Raw genomic sequence first — 17,204 nt, forward strand, 5'->3', positions numbered from 1 at the left:
ACACCTCGTAGAGAGAAAGAGAGAGAGAGAAGGAGAAAAAGAAAGAATGAGAAACAGAACAACCTACATACAAATAAGGAATGTATATATTAGATATACATACCTATCCACATATATTTGAAAACCTTATTTTGCAACAGTGCTAGCTCGTTTGTTTTGTTTTTGTGTTTTGTTTTTTTTTTTTTTTTTTTGTCTTTCCTTCCTTCTTATGTTACAGTTTTACTGCTCAGTTGCATTATATGTACCTGGAAAGCTTAACACCTTTTACAAGCTGTATTGTTATTAAATTAAATGAAAAATACTTTATTAATCCCCAAAGGGAAATTCAATATTGTAGTATATAATAATTCATTTGAGCAGGTCTTGTTCTGGAGGCTGCTGGCTGCTGGCAGGAATGGTCTTTTGTATTTTTCAGTCTTACATCGGACCTAAAGAAGCCTCTCACTGAACACACTTTGTTGTTTCTTCACTGTGTTGTGGAGAGGGTGTGAAGAATCCTCCATCATCTTCATCAGATTGTGCAGCATTCTTCTTAGGAAATCAGCTCCAGCGGGTCCAGAGTTACTCCAAGCACAGAACCAGCTTTCTTGAACAGTTTGTTGATTCTCTTCAAGTCTCTGGTTCTGATGCTACTACCCCAGCAGATGCTGCAAAGCTGACTGCACTCTCCACAACAGACTTATAGAAGATAAGATGCAACATATTGTTAAACAATTTCTTTAAATAAAGTTTAAAAAACCAAAAACAAAACCTAAATACATTTGGATGTACATAAGCGCACATACACACCCACTTATATATACATATGTCCATAATACTGAATGGAAAATGAAAAATACAATTTAAAAAGTAATAACTAAATATTGCCGTTCCACCCCGCGACAGTAGGTGGCGGTAGCGCCACTTCACGCCGGTTTAGAAGTCGACGCAGACATTCTACGTCTTCAACGGAAGCTGAAGCTGAACTGAAATTGGCGCTTAGTTTTCTTTTGGAGATAATTATTATAAATAAACCTTTTCCAGATTGGTGGCAACTCGCCGGTAAAAACATGTTGTCTTTTGTTTTCCGGTTATGATTAAGTTTGATCTGCGGTGTTTTGCAGTTAATTTGTGTACATTTATAACGCCTCCACGCTGCTTCCAGTTGATGTTGTTTTGTTTTGTTTTGTTTTTGTCTTTTTTAGCCGCACAGAAGCTCATCTTCCGTCTGTTTGACAGTTTTTCTGTGTCCACATGAGTCAAAGAAAAAGGCCGTCCGGCTCTCAGAGCTCTTCTCAGAGCAAAGTAAGTAAAAATCTGCAAACCTGGTTCAGTCATCCGCCAACATGAACACTAAGGGTTTTACAGAAATCCACTTATTGTACAAAACTATGACTTGTCGTTTATTCAGCTGGATGTGTTTTCATTAATCTGTAACTAAAGCTGCATTAATAAAAAACATATTTACATGGATATGTGCAGTTCTCATTCTGATTGGCAGAGAAGTTGTGCTCATATGTATTCATACCCTTTTTATTAAAGAAAAGGCTGAATACTCAAATAACTGGAGACTTAAAAAACGAAACAATGAATAAAAATGTGAAAAAAAAATATCATTTAGTAATATAAGACACAGTTTTTTCATTTAATTGAGTTAAAGAAAGAAAAAAACAAACAAACAAACAAATGGGTCCTGGATAAATTAGAGCACTTTTCTGTTGAACAGTGGGACAAAATCAGAATCAGAAAGATATTGATTGCCATTGTCTTTGAACAATTCACAGACTAGGAACTTGTTTCAGTGATAAGGTGCTGAATAATAAGAATAACAATAAAAAAAAAAAAACACTGAATAATAAAATAAAAGTAGAAATACAGCTATTTTACAAATAAGGTAAGGGCATGCAGAGAAATTAACATATATACATACTTTTTTTTTGTTAAAAATATATAGTAAAAGTAAAAGCAATTTTGTACGTAGACATGCAGATATGTACAGTATGAACAGCAGCATCCAAACAACTGTGCAAATTAGCAGTGCAATGGATGAAGTGATGTGACATGACTTCGTTCATGAGTCTGACGGCAGAGGGGCGAGAGGTTCTGGTCTGAATGGACCGTAACCTTCTGCCAGAGGGAAGTGGCTCAAATGGTCCATGTCCAGGGTGAGAAGAGTCAGCCCAAATACCTGTCAACAGGTGCAGAAGTCTGACTGAGAGGAACAGAAAACACCTGACTGGAGCGGAAACATTAAAGGATTGTTCAACAATATATTAGTTTATGAGTGATTTAATATGTAATAAAATTATCTTATTTGTTTGCTTTTTTAATAAAAATATTTCTATTGAACCAGAATTAGAAAATAATGTAATGATTTTCATGAAATTTTTATTTATTACTTTGGTCAATTTCATCTTATTTTACAGACAGCTGTTTTTTTCCTTCTTTAATAAAAGGTTATCAATAAATATGAGCACAACTGTACGGGAGAGTATTAGGGCCACTGAATAAAAAAAATTATTCTTAGAAAAAAGTCAGAATTCTGACTTTAATCTCAGACAGCAACTTTTTCAGATGATGTGGAGTGATGGAGAGATGATGCATGGTGATTTCCCTCCAGGAGTTAATCACAAACATCGTTTTTTGGACAAGCTCTTTGTGTGCGATTTCATCCAGGATTGTTGTAAAACTCTCGGCTGTGATCTTCTTTCTACAGCCATAGCCATCAAGAATTTCCAGAAGATCATCATGATCAACTTTTGAGAAATCACTCATTGCTTGCTGCAAAACTTCACGTTCCTGACTGCTCACAAACTGCAGGAAATGCGCTTTAAGGTCACTGTAGATGCAATTGAAAAACACCTGCTCAAGGAAGGGCAGAGCAAGTTTGTTTGGCAAATACTGACACTCAAAGTAACCTTTCAAAAGGACTCTGGCAATTGCCTTCCACTTTTCTGCAGAGAAATCATGGCGTATGAAAGGCACTTTGACAGTTGCACCAAGTGTGCATCTCTCATAGAATTCCTGCCAGAAGCAGCTGAGAACATCTCTTACTACCCCAGATCCACTACCTGCTTCTTCTGTGTTGTCTGGAAGCATGCGTTTCATATTCAGTGCTTTGTACAAAATCTCTGCATCAGAGAAGGCAGTTATCATGTCTTCGAAAGTGTTCCCATGATGAACAGTTATTGTTATCACGTCATCTGGGGGACCTAGACTGACAGGAATAACAAAACCCTCAAAGAGCCGTGTGTCCTCTATGTCTTCTTCAACGCTGTGAACTGGGCCGAATGTAATAGTTCCAGAAGCAATGGATGTTTCAGGAGAAGGCTGGAGCTGATCTGTGTCATTCATGACATCTCCGGTTTGTTGTTCTGCTACACTGACTTCACTGCCACTGGTTGCTGAAACAAGGATCACATCAGATAAGTCACTGGCATTTTCATCCTTTTCTTTTGCCTTGGTTGCAATGTAAAATCTTAACATCGTCATCTTTGCAGCCTCATACATGGTGCCTATAGTCTTTCATCTGAAAGGCAGTTCTGTTTAAAGTCCCACACCTGAAACTCAAAATCCAAAACCGATCCTTTGGTGGACATTCCATCAGGAAAAAACAGTTTCTGTCCCTCCTGAAGTAAATCTTCTAATCCAGCATCAGTTGACAGTTTTGTTTTTCTGGTGCCACCACCCTGCTTTTCCCTGACCTGTTTGATAAATTTTCCATCATTGTGAATCCATCCTATCTCCACATTTCTTACTGACTTTTACTTTTTTTAATGTGTTGTACTTGTCTCTCTTATTGATGTATCTTCCCTTAAACTGTCCTTTCCGAGTTTCATTTTCTCACGTAGTTTATCTAACAGCCCTTGCTTTCGTTTTGACACAGGCTTTTTACTCTTGCAAAAGTTGAAGAGGGCAATACGGTCTCCATAGGATGGGATATAGTTCGCCAGGGCTGCATCATCCATCAGCAGAATAATACCGCTGTCAATCTGCAAAAAGACAAAACAAAGACACTGATTTTCAGTACAACATATAATTCTTCTATGAAAGGCTTGTGTATACACACAAATGCGACTGTTACTTCCAGAAAATCCTCCTATTTCAGGTGGTTAGTTTGCTTGCTGGTGAATAAGAATCTGAATCCTCATAGTTTCACAAACAAAAGCTGTGCATGCAGTAGTCCCAAAAAATGTTTTCTGATGTGCAGTAATACAGTACAGTACTGTTGTACTTTCACAACAGCAGAAACAATTCTAAATGAATTATTTTAGCGTTTTCCTGCAAAAGGATACACAGATCTAAAATGGATAAAGTTGACAGCACCTTAACTTATAATGACTTACTCCGTGTGGTAAATGTAAGTAATCTCTTTTAATATCACACGGATCAAAGTCAGAAAACAAATTACACCAGCGTTTATGAATAACTAATACAGGCGCGTATGCTCATAAGTTCTTGAAAGTTCATTCATTCATTCGCATTATTTTTTCAGGGACAGTGTGCGATATAATACATTAATTCATTCATTGATTTTTTGAACCCGCTTAATCCCAAGTAAATGTCGCGGGGAAACTGGAGCCTATCCCTGCAGCCTTCGGGCGAGGGGCAGGGAACACCCTGGAGAGGTCGCCAGTCCATCGCAGGGCAATATAATACAGTTCAATTAATAAATAAATAAATAACACCGACGATTTTTGTTGGGATGTCTCTCAAACACTCCTAACACAAACTGCCACAATAACATTATATCATGCATTTGAGGTTGTCTGATGTGTGTTGTGTACGTAAACAATGAGTAGCAGCCTTGTATGGTCGATGTGGTCGAACCAGTTAACCAGTCCCCAGAGGAGTCCATATAATTGTATGAAGATAAACAGTGAAGACAATATAATGTTGCTGTAATATATATTGAAATTATCCGACAAACGGGTTCACTTGTTGGGTTAACGTTACGTTCGCAAATGATTAGCTAATGACATCGTGCAAGCTAGCTTAATCGGATCGCTCCACACATTTAATGTACAGAACTCATAAAGCAACCAGTAAATGTCTGTTTTACTCACCTTTTGCTCCTCTAAATACGATATCTGGTCCTCAGAAACACCTCTGTCTTGAAGAAAATCACGAACATCGGACATTTTCAGACCTCCCTTGCTCTCCTGTAGTTGAGCACTGACCACAATCCAGTTCCTTGTTAGCAGAAGGCACAGACCTAATACATTATTCTTTTTGGTGTTAAAAAAAATCTCAGAATTCTGAGATTAAAGTCAGAATTCTGACTTTTTTTCTCAGAATTACATTTTTTTTTTTATTCAGTGGCCCTAATACTCTTCCGTACAACTGTACGTGGTTCAGTTTGAGGATTTTAATAAAATCCTTAAAATCTGTCAAGATTTGCTTGCTGCAATGCTGTGCATTAATAAACCTTTTCAGTTTTTAAGACAAATGTAACTGATGATGTGAAGGTAATTTTATTTCCATGTAGGCGTTTACAGCCTCCATGTTTGGTTGAACGTTGTTCGGTTTGGACCTCATGACAACTGTAGGATTGTGGTGATCCGTCTCTGAACACTTTGTCCACGTTTGTTCCTTTTAGAGGCAGTCCAGCTCCTTCATGACCCAAGAGGAGGATGATGATGTGACCTTCACCCAGCCAAGCACGACACAGGTCCAGAAGGGGCTGGAGAAATTCACAACTGCACAGGTCGACCAAAAGGTGACAAACTGGCACACACACACACACACACACACACACACACTTCCACCCAGGAGGCCTCGGCCAGTTTTTAGATGGTCTGCAACTTTTGTCGTTTAGATCTTAACATGACTTTATGCTGTAAAAAGATGTTTACAAGGAGAATTTCAGGGTTAAAATAATTTGCACACCAACGTAAACATTAAACCCGACAGTCTCTGGTTGTAAAAAATGTGTTTAAAGATGAAAAACATTTCATTTCTTTTTAAAGACAGTTCATAGCAGAGCCATACTAACGCAGAACTTTTCCTTCTGGTATTCACTCTTTTCATGAATATTTATTATAAAATAATAAGAATGAAGAGTTTTAATTTTAAAACTTGCTTTGTGTCTTTGATGTCTCGCCGGCACCCCGTCTGTCCTGCAGACTGCGGAGGTGGTGCAGTACTTCCTGGTTAAAGACCAGAAGAAGATTCCCGTTCGCAGAGCAGGTACGGTGGTGAAACAGCACCATCACAGAGAACACTGAGGAATCTTTAGCTTGTTCCATCCTCCACGAGAAGCAAGAACTGAGAACTGAGTTCTTGCTTCTCAAGGCTGCAAGAACAAGAAAAAACTTCTTTTTGGTCGGGTCCATCCATCCTCCAGGAGAAGCAGGTCTGCAGCGGGGAGGGGTCACTGCGGGGGGGCGATGTCTGCTTTATGTGCAATGAACCCGGTTGTTACCTCCGCCAGGTCATGTTTTCCCCGGCGTCTTTGTGCTCAAGATAACTCAAAATGTTACGGACAGATTTTTATAAACATCTCAAGAGTTGTTGGAAATGGGAAAATGATTACATTTTGGTGGTGATCCGGATCTCCGTTTGGATCCAGGAATGTTTTAAAAGGATTCTTTAAAGGAGTGTTATTCTGGTATTTGGAGTTTTCTGAGCTTTCTACAGTGTTACAGTGTTGAATCCTCATCAGACATGTGAACGCCACCGTTTTTTGTCACCTAAACGCATGTTTGAGTTTGAGTTTGAGTTCCAGCACTCTCTCCGTTTGGTTTCCATGGCGACGAAAAAACGCATCGTTTTAGAGAGTTTTTTTCTACTTGGAAATCCTTGTGACGTCCCGGGGGATAAGGTTCGGTGATTGGTTACCTTCTACTGGTTAACAAGGGCATGTACAAATACATCAGGCGGGTGGAAAACGTGGGATAAAGTTATTTCCAACGATGGCTGGTGAGTTTACCAAAGAGAGACATCCTGCTGCATTCGTTGCTGTGGGTTGCTGTTTTCCACTTCGTTTTCAGGGTCTGATTCAGGTTCCAACATGTAGGGCTGTATGCTATGTGTTGACATTGTATTTTGTTTTTTTATTGAGTTCATATCAGCCTAATCCTTGTGTTTATGAGATGTTACAATGACGGCCAAAGCAGCTGCGGTGCGCGCTCCCGATGTAGCGCAGTGGCGGGAGGCGGGGCTTAATGCGGAAGAGTCTCAATCCACTCGTTTTGCCCGCAGGCTGATCTGACAGCCTACGGAGAGGGTCGGTCTGAAGTAAATAAAGCCATTTGTGACAATAACTCGATCAATCCCAGCCCTTCTGGTCTCAGAAATAAAAATAAATTAGCCTGAAATGCACATTGTAGTTCCACTTTAACATTGTGCTTTGCGGAGGTTTCCGCTCTCCGAGTTTCTAGTTTCATATTTAACGAGCAGCTTCGTCCGCGGCAGGGCGGGTCGTGCACACGGCTGGGTCCGAATGTTGGTATTTTCTCACCACCTCGATCAGCTGTTTTAACAAAACAATCCGTTTTACCTGCAACAGTATAAACATGGAAGCAGCGACTCCGCTTCCTGCTTTCTCTGTGTTAACCACGCCCACCTCACATGTCCGACCAATCACACGATACTTCTCGGATCCCCGCAAGAAAAAAGTTCTGCCGGCCCGATGTGTCGAGAACTGTCTTCAAACGCGTCCGCGAGAACAAAATGACGTCATTTTCTTCTCGGAGCCTCGAGAACAAGAAGAAAGTTCTGGCTTCTCGTGGAGGATGGAACGAGCTTTAGTCAGTAATGGAGACACCAGACATTCATCCGGCGTCGGCTGATTTCTGCTGACAGGAGTCTGGCTGGACTTGTGAACTAAACGACTTGTTTATGTTGTCAGACCTTGTGAAACACGTGGTGAAAGAGTACAGAAACATCTATCCTGAGATCATAAAGAGGGCGACGCGAACGTTTCACCAGGTTTGTTCAGTCAGAGAAGATCAGCGGCTCCAATCGGCTGGAAGTAAAACGTCTTCTCTCTGTTGGATCTTTTCACCAGGTGTTCGGCTTGAAGCTGGTGGAAATTGACTCCAAAAATCACGTGTACATACTGGTCAATAATTTGGACACAGCTGACAGACCCCCGCCAGTAGAGTGAGTATGGTCTGCAGTTCTGCGGGGACGCCTTCAGACCACCAGGTCTGCTTTTGACGGGTCTCAGTTGTCGTCCTGCAGCAACACGATAAGACTGTTGGTCACTCTGTGACTTCTAGACATCCCAGAGCTCAAACCATGGAAAACACACTTCTTTAAACCTCTTCTTGCCAAACCCCCCCTGTACAAGAGGCCGTATGGGTGGGGGGGGGTCACATGGACAGCAGGTGGTGCTGACTGGCGCCAACTTCGTGTGGTTTTGGCAGCATCACGTTTAATATCTTTACTGGAAAGTCTGCTCATGAATATTCAGCGTTTTGACGCCGTGGCATGAACCAGATAGCTGTGGCAGCGCACCACGGCCCAGTCCTTGTAGTGGGAACACTGGGAATGGAACAAAACATGAGAACATCACCGTGCACCTTAGAGCTTCTGGCCATGTCTCCTCTTCAGCGAACCACAAGGCGCCATGTTGCTGCAGAAACTCTGCAGACGGCGAAGACGTCCGTCTCATCACTGTGGGACTAAAACTAAAACAATCATGTTTTCCTTTTATTTCAGATATTTTTATGAACATTTTCAGTTAGAAACGGCCGTTCTGTATGAATGCATCGTTACAGAAGTACAATAATCCAACATAAGACAACTGGCTATAAGGAATAAATGAACATATGCACAACAGGCAAAATAATAAAATAAGAAAGGAAAAAAAAAAGAGTGAGAAGGGTGTAGCCCATTAATTTTATTCAATTAGGAATTTTTATTATATTTAGGGTATTTTACCAGAGGTCTCCAAACCTTGTCGAACTCTTCTGGCTTCCCTTTGACGATGTGAGTCAGTTTTTCCAGTAGATGCCGTCTCCTTCATCCACATTCTTGTTGTTTTTGGTGTTTTTCTCCACATCAGAGCAATGACACTTTTTACTTGTAGGAGACAAAAGTCAAATAATACTGAATAGTTAAGATTACTGGGATATACGCCCAGTACACAGAGTTTTGCATCACATGGTACATGCACTGTAATACTGTCCGTTACTTCCTGCCAGCATGTCTTCAGCATGGCACAAGTCCACAGACAATGACATAAAGAACCTTTATGCTTTGAGCATTTAAATCAGGCGTCCAATGTGCTGGGGGGACCACTGATTCAGTTGTTCAGGTGCGATGTACGTTCTCATTGTCCCCTTTATACCGCAGTCTTAGTCCTGTATGGATTGGTTGTTTATAGGTTTTTAAACAAGCTGCTTCCCATTCATCTTGTCTTGTGTCTTCTTCCATGCTTCCAGTCTGTCATGGTTTCCTGTTGCTGTGAAAATGTTGTTTCACCTCTAAAAAGACTTTGCTGATGCATCTTCTGTGACTGGATTAGTTTGAAATAAGAAGGTCCTGCTGGTTTCCATGGAGATGAAGGGGGTTTATAGCGGGGTATTCTCTCCTGTCATCATAAACCGCGTCGGGCTTCACGTCTTTCTGGATCCTCGTGGTGTTTCTGGGGGGGTGTGGGGTCTATCCCTGGAATCTGCTGACTGACCATTCATAGAGATGTCCATCATCATCATCATCATCAGCTGATGGCTTCCTGACATATTTACCTGGTAACACCGAGGAAACTGCTCAACTTGACTTTTTACCTTCCGCTGCAGCAGAGTTCCTCATCAGACACGACTTTGCTGGTTCCCAGGTAGTCTCAGCTTTACTGTAGAGACTAAGATCAACTCTGTTCTGGGGGGGTGGGGGGGTGGGGTTTGTTAGTGAGGTCAGGCTGTGAGTCTGTTGTTATTCAGACCAAAAGGGAAATAAAAGATCTTATTTCTCTGTACAGGTGTCCCACCAGTCCAAAGATGGGTCTGCTGTTTGTCATCCTCAGTGTGATTTTCATGAAGGGCGGCGTCGTCAGAGAGAGTGAGTCTTCCTCCTGGATCTTCTCTTCAGGCGGGAGTCTGAATCTTCGTTTATCCTGAATCTTCGTTTTGTTTGTTGGTGTTACAGACGTCATCTGGAACACGCTGAAGAAACTGCGTGTGGACCCCGGGTGAGGCGGCCTGCGCCGTGTTGTGTGTTTAATCAGCTCAGCAATAAGTCCCACGAGTCCTGCAACGTGTTTATAAATAATTACATGCGCTTCAAGCTTCGCCGTCACGCCGTCCGCTGCACGCCGTCCGCTGCACGCCATCCGCTGCACGCCAGTGCCCTCAGACTTCCATGTCTGTCATGTTGCCATGGTTGCCAGTTCATCCACTAGAAGGCGGTGCTGAGTTCAGCATGGCTTCTACACTGGCGTCAGGTTTAGACGCTGGTTGCCGGCGGTAACATCTCAGACACACACATACTCACTTTCTTCAAAAGCTCCCGCTGTCGCTGCAGTTGTTGTCCCTTTCTTCTTCCTGCTCCTCCTCTTCTTCTCTGGTTTGTTCCTTTCGCTTCCCGACATGCAGCTCGGTGCTGCCGCCGTGGTTTCTGGTGGTTTCGCTCTGTTTGCTTCGGCCAAAGCACCTTGAAACCAAACTATGTGACAGACTTCAGCAACAGGAGGCGTGGAGCAGCGTCTGTCCGTCTGCATGGAGCAGAACTGACCTTTACTGGTGAAAACCTCTGTTTTTTCTTTTCTTGTTTCTGGTGAAACGCCTGCAGAGAGAAGCACGAGGAGTTCGGTGACGTGAAGAAAGTCGTGACAGACGAGTTTGTGCGACAGCGGTAAGAACGAAGTCCCGTCAGTCGCCTGAAACGCCTGTCAGAGGTGACGTCACCGTGGCTTTGGTGCTTCAGTGTGGCGAAGTGGCAGAACGGAGCAGTGGCTGGTCTTACGGCGACTCAGAAGGTCGCAGGTTCGATCCCAGCTCAGGTTGTACTGGTGTGTTCAGAGCCGGAGTCTGTCAGACCATAGACTCGGGTTTATACCACACCACAGAGCAACAGAGTGGAAACGGCCAGCGTCTGCAGTGGGCGGCTGGCCAACACACTCACACACACTCACACATGTTCCCGTCTGAACCAGACTCAGTTTTTATCTTCTAATAGACCCTGGGATTAATCTTTCTTATCTACACTGTTATAACTGGTTATCTACTAGTATTATAGTAATACTACTAATTATCTACAGTTATCTACTAGTATTATAGTAATACTACTAATTATCTACACAGTTATCTACTAGTATTATAGTAATACTAATTATCTACACAGTTATCTACTAGTATTATAGTAATACTACTAATTATCTACACAGTTATCTACTAGTATTATAGTAATACTACTAATTATCTACACAGTTATCTACTAGTATTATAGTAATACTACTAATTATCTACACAGTTATCTACTAGTATTATAGTAATACTACTAATTATCTACAGTTATCTACTAGTATTATAGTAATACTACTAATTATCTACACAGTTATCTACTAGTATTATAGTAATACTACTAATTATCTACAGTTATCTACTAGTATTATAGTAATACTACTAATTATCTACACAGTTATCTACTAGTATTATAGTAATACTACTAATTATCTACACAGTTATCTACTAGTATTATAGTAATACTACTAATTATCTACAGTTATCTACTAGTATTATAGTAATACTACTAATTATCTACACAGTTATCTACTAGTATTATAGTAATACTACTAATTATCTACACAGTTATCTACTAGTATTATAGTAGTACTACTAATTATCTACACAGTTATCTACTAGTATTATAGTAATACTACTGATTATCTACAGTTATCTACTAGTATTATAGTAATACTACTAATTATCTACACAGTTATCTACTAGTATTATAGTAATACTACTAATTATCTACAGTTATCTACTAGTATTATAGTAATACTACTAATTATCTACAGTTATCTACTAGTATTATAGTAATACTACTAATTATCTACAGAGTTATCTACTAGTATTATAGTAATACTACTAATTATCTACAGAGTTATCTACTAGTATTATAGTAATACTACTGATTATCTACAGTTATCTACTAGTATTATAGTAATACTACTAATTATCTACACAGTTATCTACTAGTATTATAGTAATACTACTAATTATCTACAGTTATCTACTAGTATTATAGTAATACTACTAATTATCTACACAGTTATCTACTAGTATTATAGTAATACTACTGATTATCTACAGTTATCTACTAGTATTATAGTAATACTACTAATTATCTACACAGTTATCTACTAGTATTATAGTAATACTACTAATTATCTACAGTTATCTACTAGTATTATAGTAATACTACTAATTATCTACAGTTATCTACTAGTATTATAGTAATACTACTAATTATCTACAGTTATCTACTAGTATTATAGTAATACTACTAATTATCTACACAGTTATCTACTAGTATTATAGTAATACTACTGATTATCTACAGTTATCTACTAGTATTATAGTAATACTACTAATTATCTACACAGTTATCTACTAGTATTATAGTAATACTACTGATTATCTACAGTTATCTACTAGTATTATAGTAATACTACTAATTATCTACACAGTTATCTACTAGTATTATAGTAATACTACTAATTATCTACAGTTATCTACTAGTATTATAGTAATACTACTAATTATCTACAGTTATCTACTAGTATTATAGTAATACTACTAATTATCTACAGAGTTATCTACTAGTATTATAGTAATACTACTAATTATCTACAGAGTTATCTACTAGTATTATAGTAATACTACTGATTATCTACAGTTATCTACTAGTATTATAGTAATACTACTAATTATCTACACAGTTATCTACTAGTATTATAGTAATACTACTAATTATCTACAGTTATCTACTAGTATTATAGTAATACTACTAATTATCTACAGTTATCTACTAGTATTATAGTAATACTACTAATTATCTAGAGTTATCTACTAGTATTATAGTAATACTACTAATTATCTACAGTTATCTACTAGTATTATAGCAATACTACTAATTATCTACAGTTATCTACTAGTATTATAGTAATACTACTAATTATCTACACAGTTATCTACTAGTATTATAGTAATACTACTAATTATCTACACAGTTATCTACTAGTATTATAGTAATACTACTAATTATCTACACAGTTATCTACTAGTATTATAGTAATACTATTATCTACACAGTTATCTACTAGTATCATAGTAATACTACTAATTATCTGCACAGTTATCTATTAGTATTATAGTAATACTACTAATTATCTACACAGTTATCTACTAGTATTATAGTAATACTACTAATTATCTACACAGTTATCTACTAGTATTATAGTAATACTACTAATTATCTACAGTTATCTACTAGTATTATAGTAATACTACTAATTATCTACACAGTTATCTACTAGTATTATAGTAATACTACTAATTATCTACAGTTATCTACTAGTATTATAGTAATACTACTAATTATCTACACAGTTATCTACTAGTATTATAGTAATACTACTAATTATCTACACAGTTATCTACTAGTATTATAGTAATACTACTAATTATCTACAGTTATCTACTAGTATTATAGTAATACTACTAATTATCTACACAGTTATCTACTAGTATTATAGTAATACTACTAATTATCTACACAGTTATCTACTAGTATTATAGTAGTACTACTAATTATCTACACAGTTATCTACTAGTATTATAGTAATACTACTGATTATCTACAGTTATCTACTAGTATTATAGTAATACTACTAATTATCTACACAGTTATCTACTAGTATTATAGTAATACTACTAATTATCTACAGTTATCTACTAGTATTATAGTAATACTACTAATTATCTACAGTTATCTACTAGTATTATAGTAATACTACTAATTATCTACAGAGTTATCTACTAGTATTATAGTAATACTACTAATTATCTACAGAGTTATCTACTAGTATTATAGTAATACTACTGATTATCTACAGTTATCTACTAGTATTATAGTAATACTACTAATTATCTACACAGTTATCTACTAGTATTATAGTAATACTACTAATTATCTACAGTTATCTACTAGTATTATAGTAATACTACTAATTATCTACACAGTTATCTACTAGTATTATAGTAATACTACTGATTATCTACAGTTATCTACTAGTATTATAGTAATACTACTAATTATCTACACAGTTATCTACTAGTATTATAGTAATACTACTAATTATCTACAGTTATCTACTAGTATTATAGTAATACTACTAATTATCTACAGTTATCTACTAGTATTATAGTAATACTACTAATTATCTACAGTTATCTACTAGTATTATAGTAATACTACTAATTATCTACACAGTTATCTACTAGTATTATAGTAATACTACTGATTATCTACAGTTATCTACTAGTATTATAGTAATACTACTAATTATCTACACAGTTATCTACTAGTATTATAGTAATACTACTGATTATCTACAGTTATCTACTAGTATTATAGTAATACTACTAATTATCTACACAGTTATCTACTAGTATTATAGTAATACTACTAATTATCTACAGTTATCTACTAGTATTATAGTAATACTACTAATTATCTACAGTTATCTACTAGTATTATAGTAATACTACTAATTATCTACAGAGTTATCTACTAGTATTATAGTAATACTACTAATTATCTACAGAGTTATCTACTAGTATTATAGTAATACTACTGATTATCTACAGTTATCTACTAGTATTATAGTAATACTACTAATTATCTACACAGTTATCTACTAGTATTATAGTAATACTACTAATTATCTACAGTTATCTACTAGTATTATAGTAATACTACTAATTATCTACAGTTATCTACTAGTATTATAGTAATACTACTAATTATCTAGAGTTATCTACTAGTATTATAGTAATACTACTAATTATCTACAGTTATCTACTAGTATTATAGCAATACTACTAATTATCTACAGTTATCTACTAGTATTATAGTAATACTACTAATTATCTACACAGTTATCTACTAGTATTATAGTAATACTACTAATTATCTACACAGTTATCTACTAGTATTATAGTAATACTACTAATTATCTACACAGTTATCTACTAGTATTATAGTAATACTATTATCTACACAGTTATCTACTAGTATCATAGTAATACTACTAATTATCTGCACAGTTATCTATTAGTATTATAGTAATACTACTAATTATCTACACAGTTATCTACTAGTATTATAGTAATACTACTAATTATCTACACAGTTATCTACTAGTATTATAGTAATACTACTAATTATCTACAGTTATCTACTAGTATTATAGTAATACTACTAATTATCTACACAGTTATCTATTAGTATTATAGTAATACTACTAATTATCTGCACAGTTATCTATTAGTATTATAGTAATACTACTAATTATCTACACAGTTATCTACTAGTATTATAGTAATACTACTAATTATCTACACAGTTATCTACTAGTATTATAGTAATACTACTAATTATCTACATGTTTCCCATCAGACTGCAGGTCATAGATAAACGTTTTGTCTGCAGGTACCTGGAGTACCAGCGGATTCCTCACACAGAACCAGTGGAGTACGAGCTGCGCTGGGGTCACCGTGCCGACGTGGAAGTGTCAAAAACCCAGATCGTGGAGTTCATGGGTCAAGTAAGTCTCAGCAGAGTAGATGTTCCTGCCACTGCTTTTTCACGCGTTCACACTGAATATTTCTGCTCCGCCTGTGTTCAGCTTCACGACAAGGAGCCTCAGAGCTGGACTCAGCAGTACCGAGAAGCTCAGTCGTCGGCGGCGCAGCCCGGCACCAGCAGCCAGAGATAGCGGCGACTCGTCACGTCGACATTTCTTCTCATTTGTAAAAGTTTCCCGTTGTTTTTATTCGTCTTTTTTTACTTTGGATATAAAGTCACGCGTTCAGAAATAAACTCATTCTGGTGAAACATGAGTGGAAGTCCGTCATTGGAGAGAAAAACAGAGTCAGGGCAGCTGGAAGCCCGGTGGTTCAATCCCCGATCCCCCAGAGGAGACTGATGAAGTTGATTCAACAATCTGATTGGTCCGTTTCCTTTGGAGGATTTTAAGCTTCTGATGTGTATCTGCTGTTTGTTTTATGGTATTTGCTTTAGTACACACCGTGGCCCGCGTTGAGTCTTCATACTCGATGTCAACGACAGCTTCATGATGAAGTCCTTCGACACCACGTCCAGCCAATCAGCTGCCACCATGAGGCAATGAACATTTGGCAAATGTTTTTTGTTTGACATCTTCCCTGAAGATCTCCTGTGCTTCTCTGCTGAGGTTCAACCTGTAGAACGACGGCTGCGCGAAAAAAGAAGTATCAGGACGTAAAAATAAAATGTTCCAGATTATTCCAGATTATCGTCAGACCAGATAAAAGTCTGGATGGATGTGAAATGACTCGAGGTTAATGTGACTAACGGATCGGTGACATGTCCAGATGTTCCTGCCTCTCGCCCAGTGATTACTGGGATAGACTCCAGCTTCCCATGACCCTGACTGGACTAAATGATTAAGAAAATGGATGAATTGATGGTTAAAGTGCTGAGAAATCAGAGAAACGACGAACCACAGTGAAAGAATCTTTATTTCATATTCACAGTACAGAAACGGGCCTTCAGTGGTTTTATCCCTTCAGAACTGGAACCTGTTCGTCTGGTCTAGATGTGCTCAGGTACCGTCTCCAAGGCCTCTTCTGGGTCTCTGTCCACATCCACGTTCTGGAAAAGATCAACACACATCTCTTCTGTCAGATTTATCCTTTACTATCTATATAAGTCCCTGAAAAAAACCCACTTTCCCTCATCGCTGTCGAGTATCTGGTCGGGAAGCTTCCGCATTTTTTCCACATCTATTCAATTCAACTTTATTTATATAGCGTCAAATCACGGCAATGCCATCTCAAAACGCTTTACAGACAGAGAAGAAAACATAATGAAAGCCAATTCATAATAGCCTATATAAGGAAACCAACAGATTGAACCATCTTCAAATAGGAAGAAAATACACGGATATGAGGAGAAACCCCTCCGTCTCCATTCAGACACGGTGCAGCAGTGCCACACAAAACATCACAACC

The 17,204-nt window shown here is 37.6% G+C and overlaps 2 protein-coding genes across 2 annotated transcripts in view; one reads left to right on the forward strand and one right to left on the reverse strand.

The window, feature by feature from the left end:
* Positions 1-946: 946 nt before the first annotated feature.
* ndnl2 (necdin-like 2) lies at positions 947-15,975 on the forward strand. Its single transcript, XM_079239874.1, has 11 exons — positions 947-1,041; positions 1,185-1,284; positions 5,579-5,698; positions 6,105-6,168; positions 7,832-7,911; positions 7,991-8,085; positions 9,908-9,987; positions 10,075-10,117; positions 10,717-10,779; positions 15,643-15,757; positions 15,839-15,975. The coding sequence occupies exons 2-11, from the start codon at positions 1,234-1,236 to the stop codon at positions 15,926-15,928; spliced, it is 801 nt and encodes a 266-aa protein (XP_079096000.1). The 5' UTR covers positions 947-1,041; positions 1,185-1,233; the 3' UTR covers positions 15,929-15,975.
* An 810-nt stretch (positions 15,976-16,785) lies between these two features.
* LOC306755498 (6-phosphofructo-2-kinase/fructose-2,6-bisphosphatase-like) overlaps positions 16,786-17,204 on the reverse strand; it is a gene marked incomplete at its 3' end in the record, with an annotated part of 158,060 nt that continues 157,641 nt past the window's right edge. Inside the window, exon 15 of the mRNA XM_079239902.1 lies at positions 16,786-16,845. Coding sequence (XP_079096028.1) covers positions 16,786-16,845 — 60 coding nt within the window. The remainder of the gene's footprint in view (positions 16,846-17,204) is intronic.

The sequence above is a fragment of the Telmatherina bonti genome (assembly GCF_933228915.1).
Source record: "Telmatherina bonti genome assembly, chromosome: 4".
NCBI classification, from domain to species: Eukaryota; Metazoa; Chordata; class Actinopteri; order Atheriniformes; family Telmatherinidae; genus Telmatherina; species Telmatherina bonti.

Bases quoted from the DNA above. Each gene is read 5' to 3' on its own strand.
- ndnl2 (XM_079239874.1), top strand. From the start codon at position 1,234: ATGAGTCAAAGAAAAAGGCCGTCCGGCTCTCAGAGCTCTTCTCAGAGC. The intron at 1,285-5,578 runs GTAAGTAAAAAT...TGTTCCTTTTAG, and splicing joins AGAGCTCTTCTCAGAGCAAA to AGGCAGTCCAGCTCCTTCAT. The intron at 8,086-9,907 runs GTGAGTATGGTC...TTCTCTGTACAG, and splicing joins GACAGACCCCCGCCAGTAGA to GTGTCCCACCAGTCCAAAGA.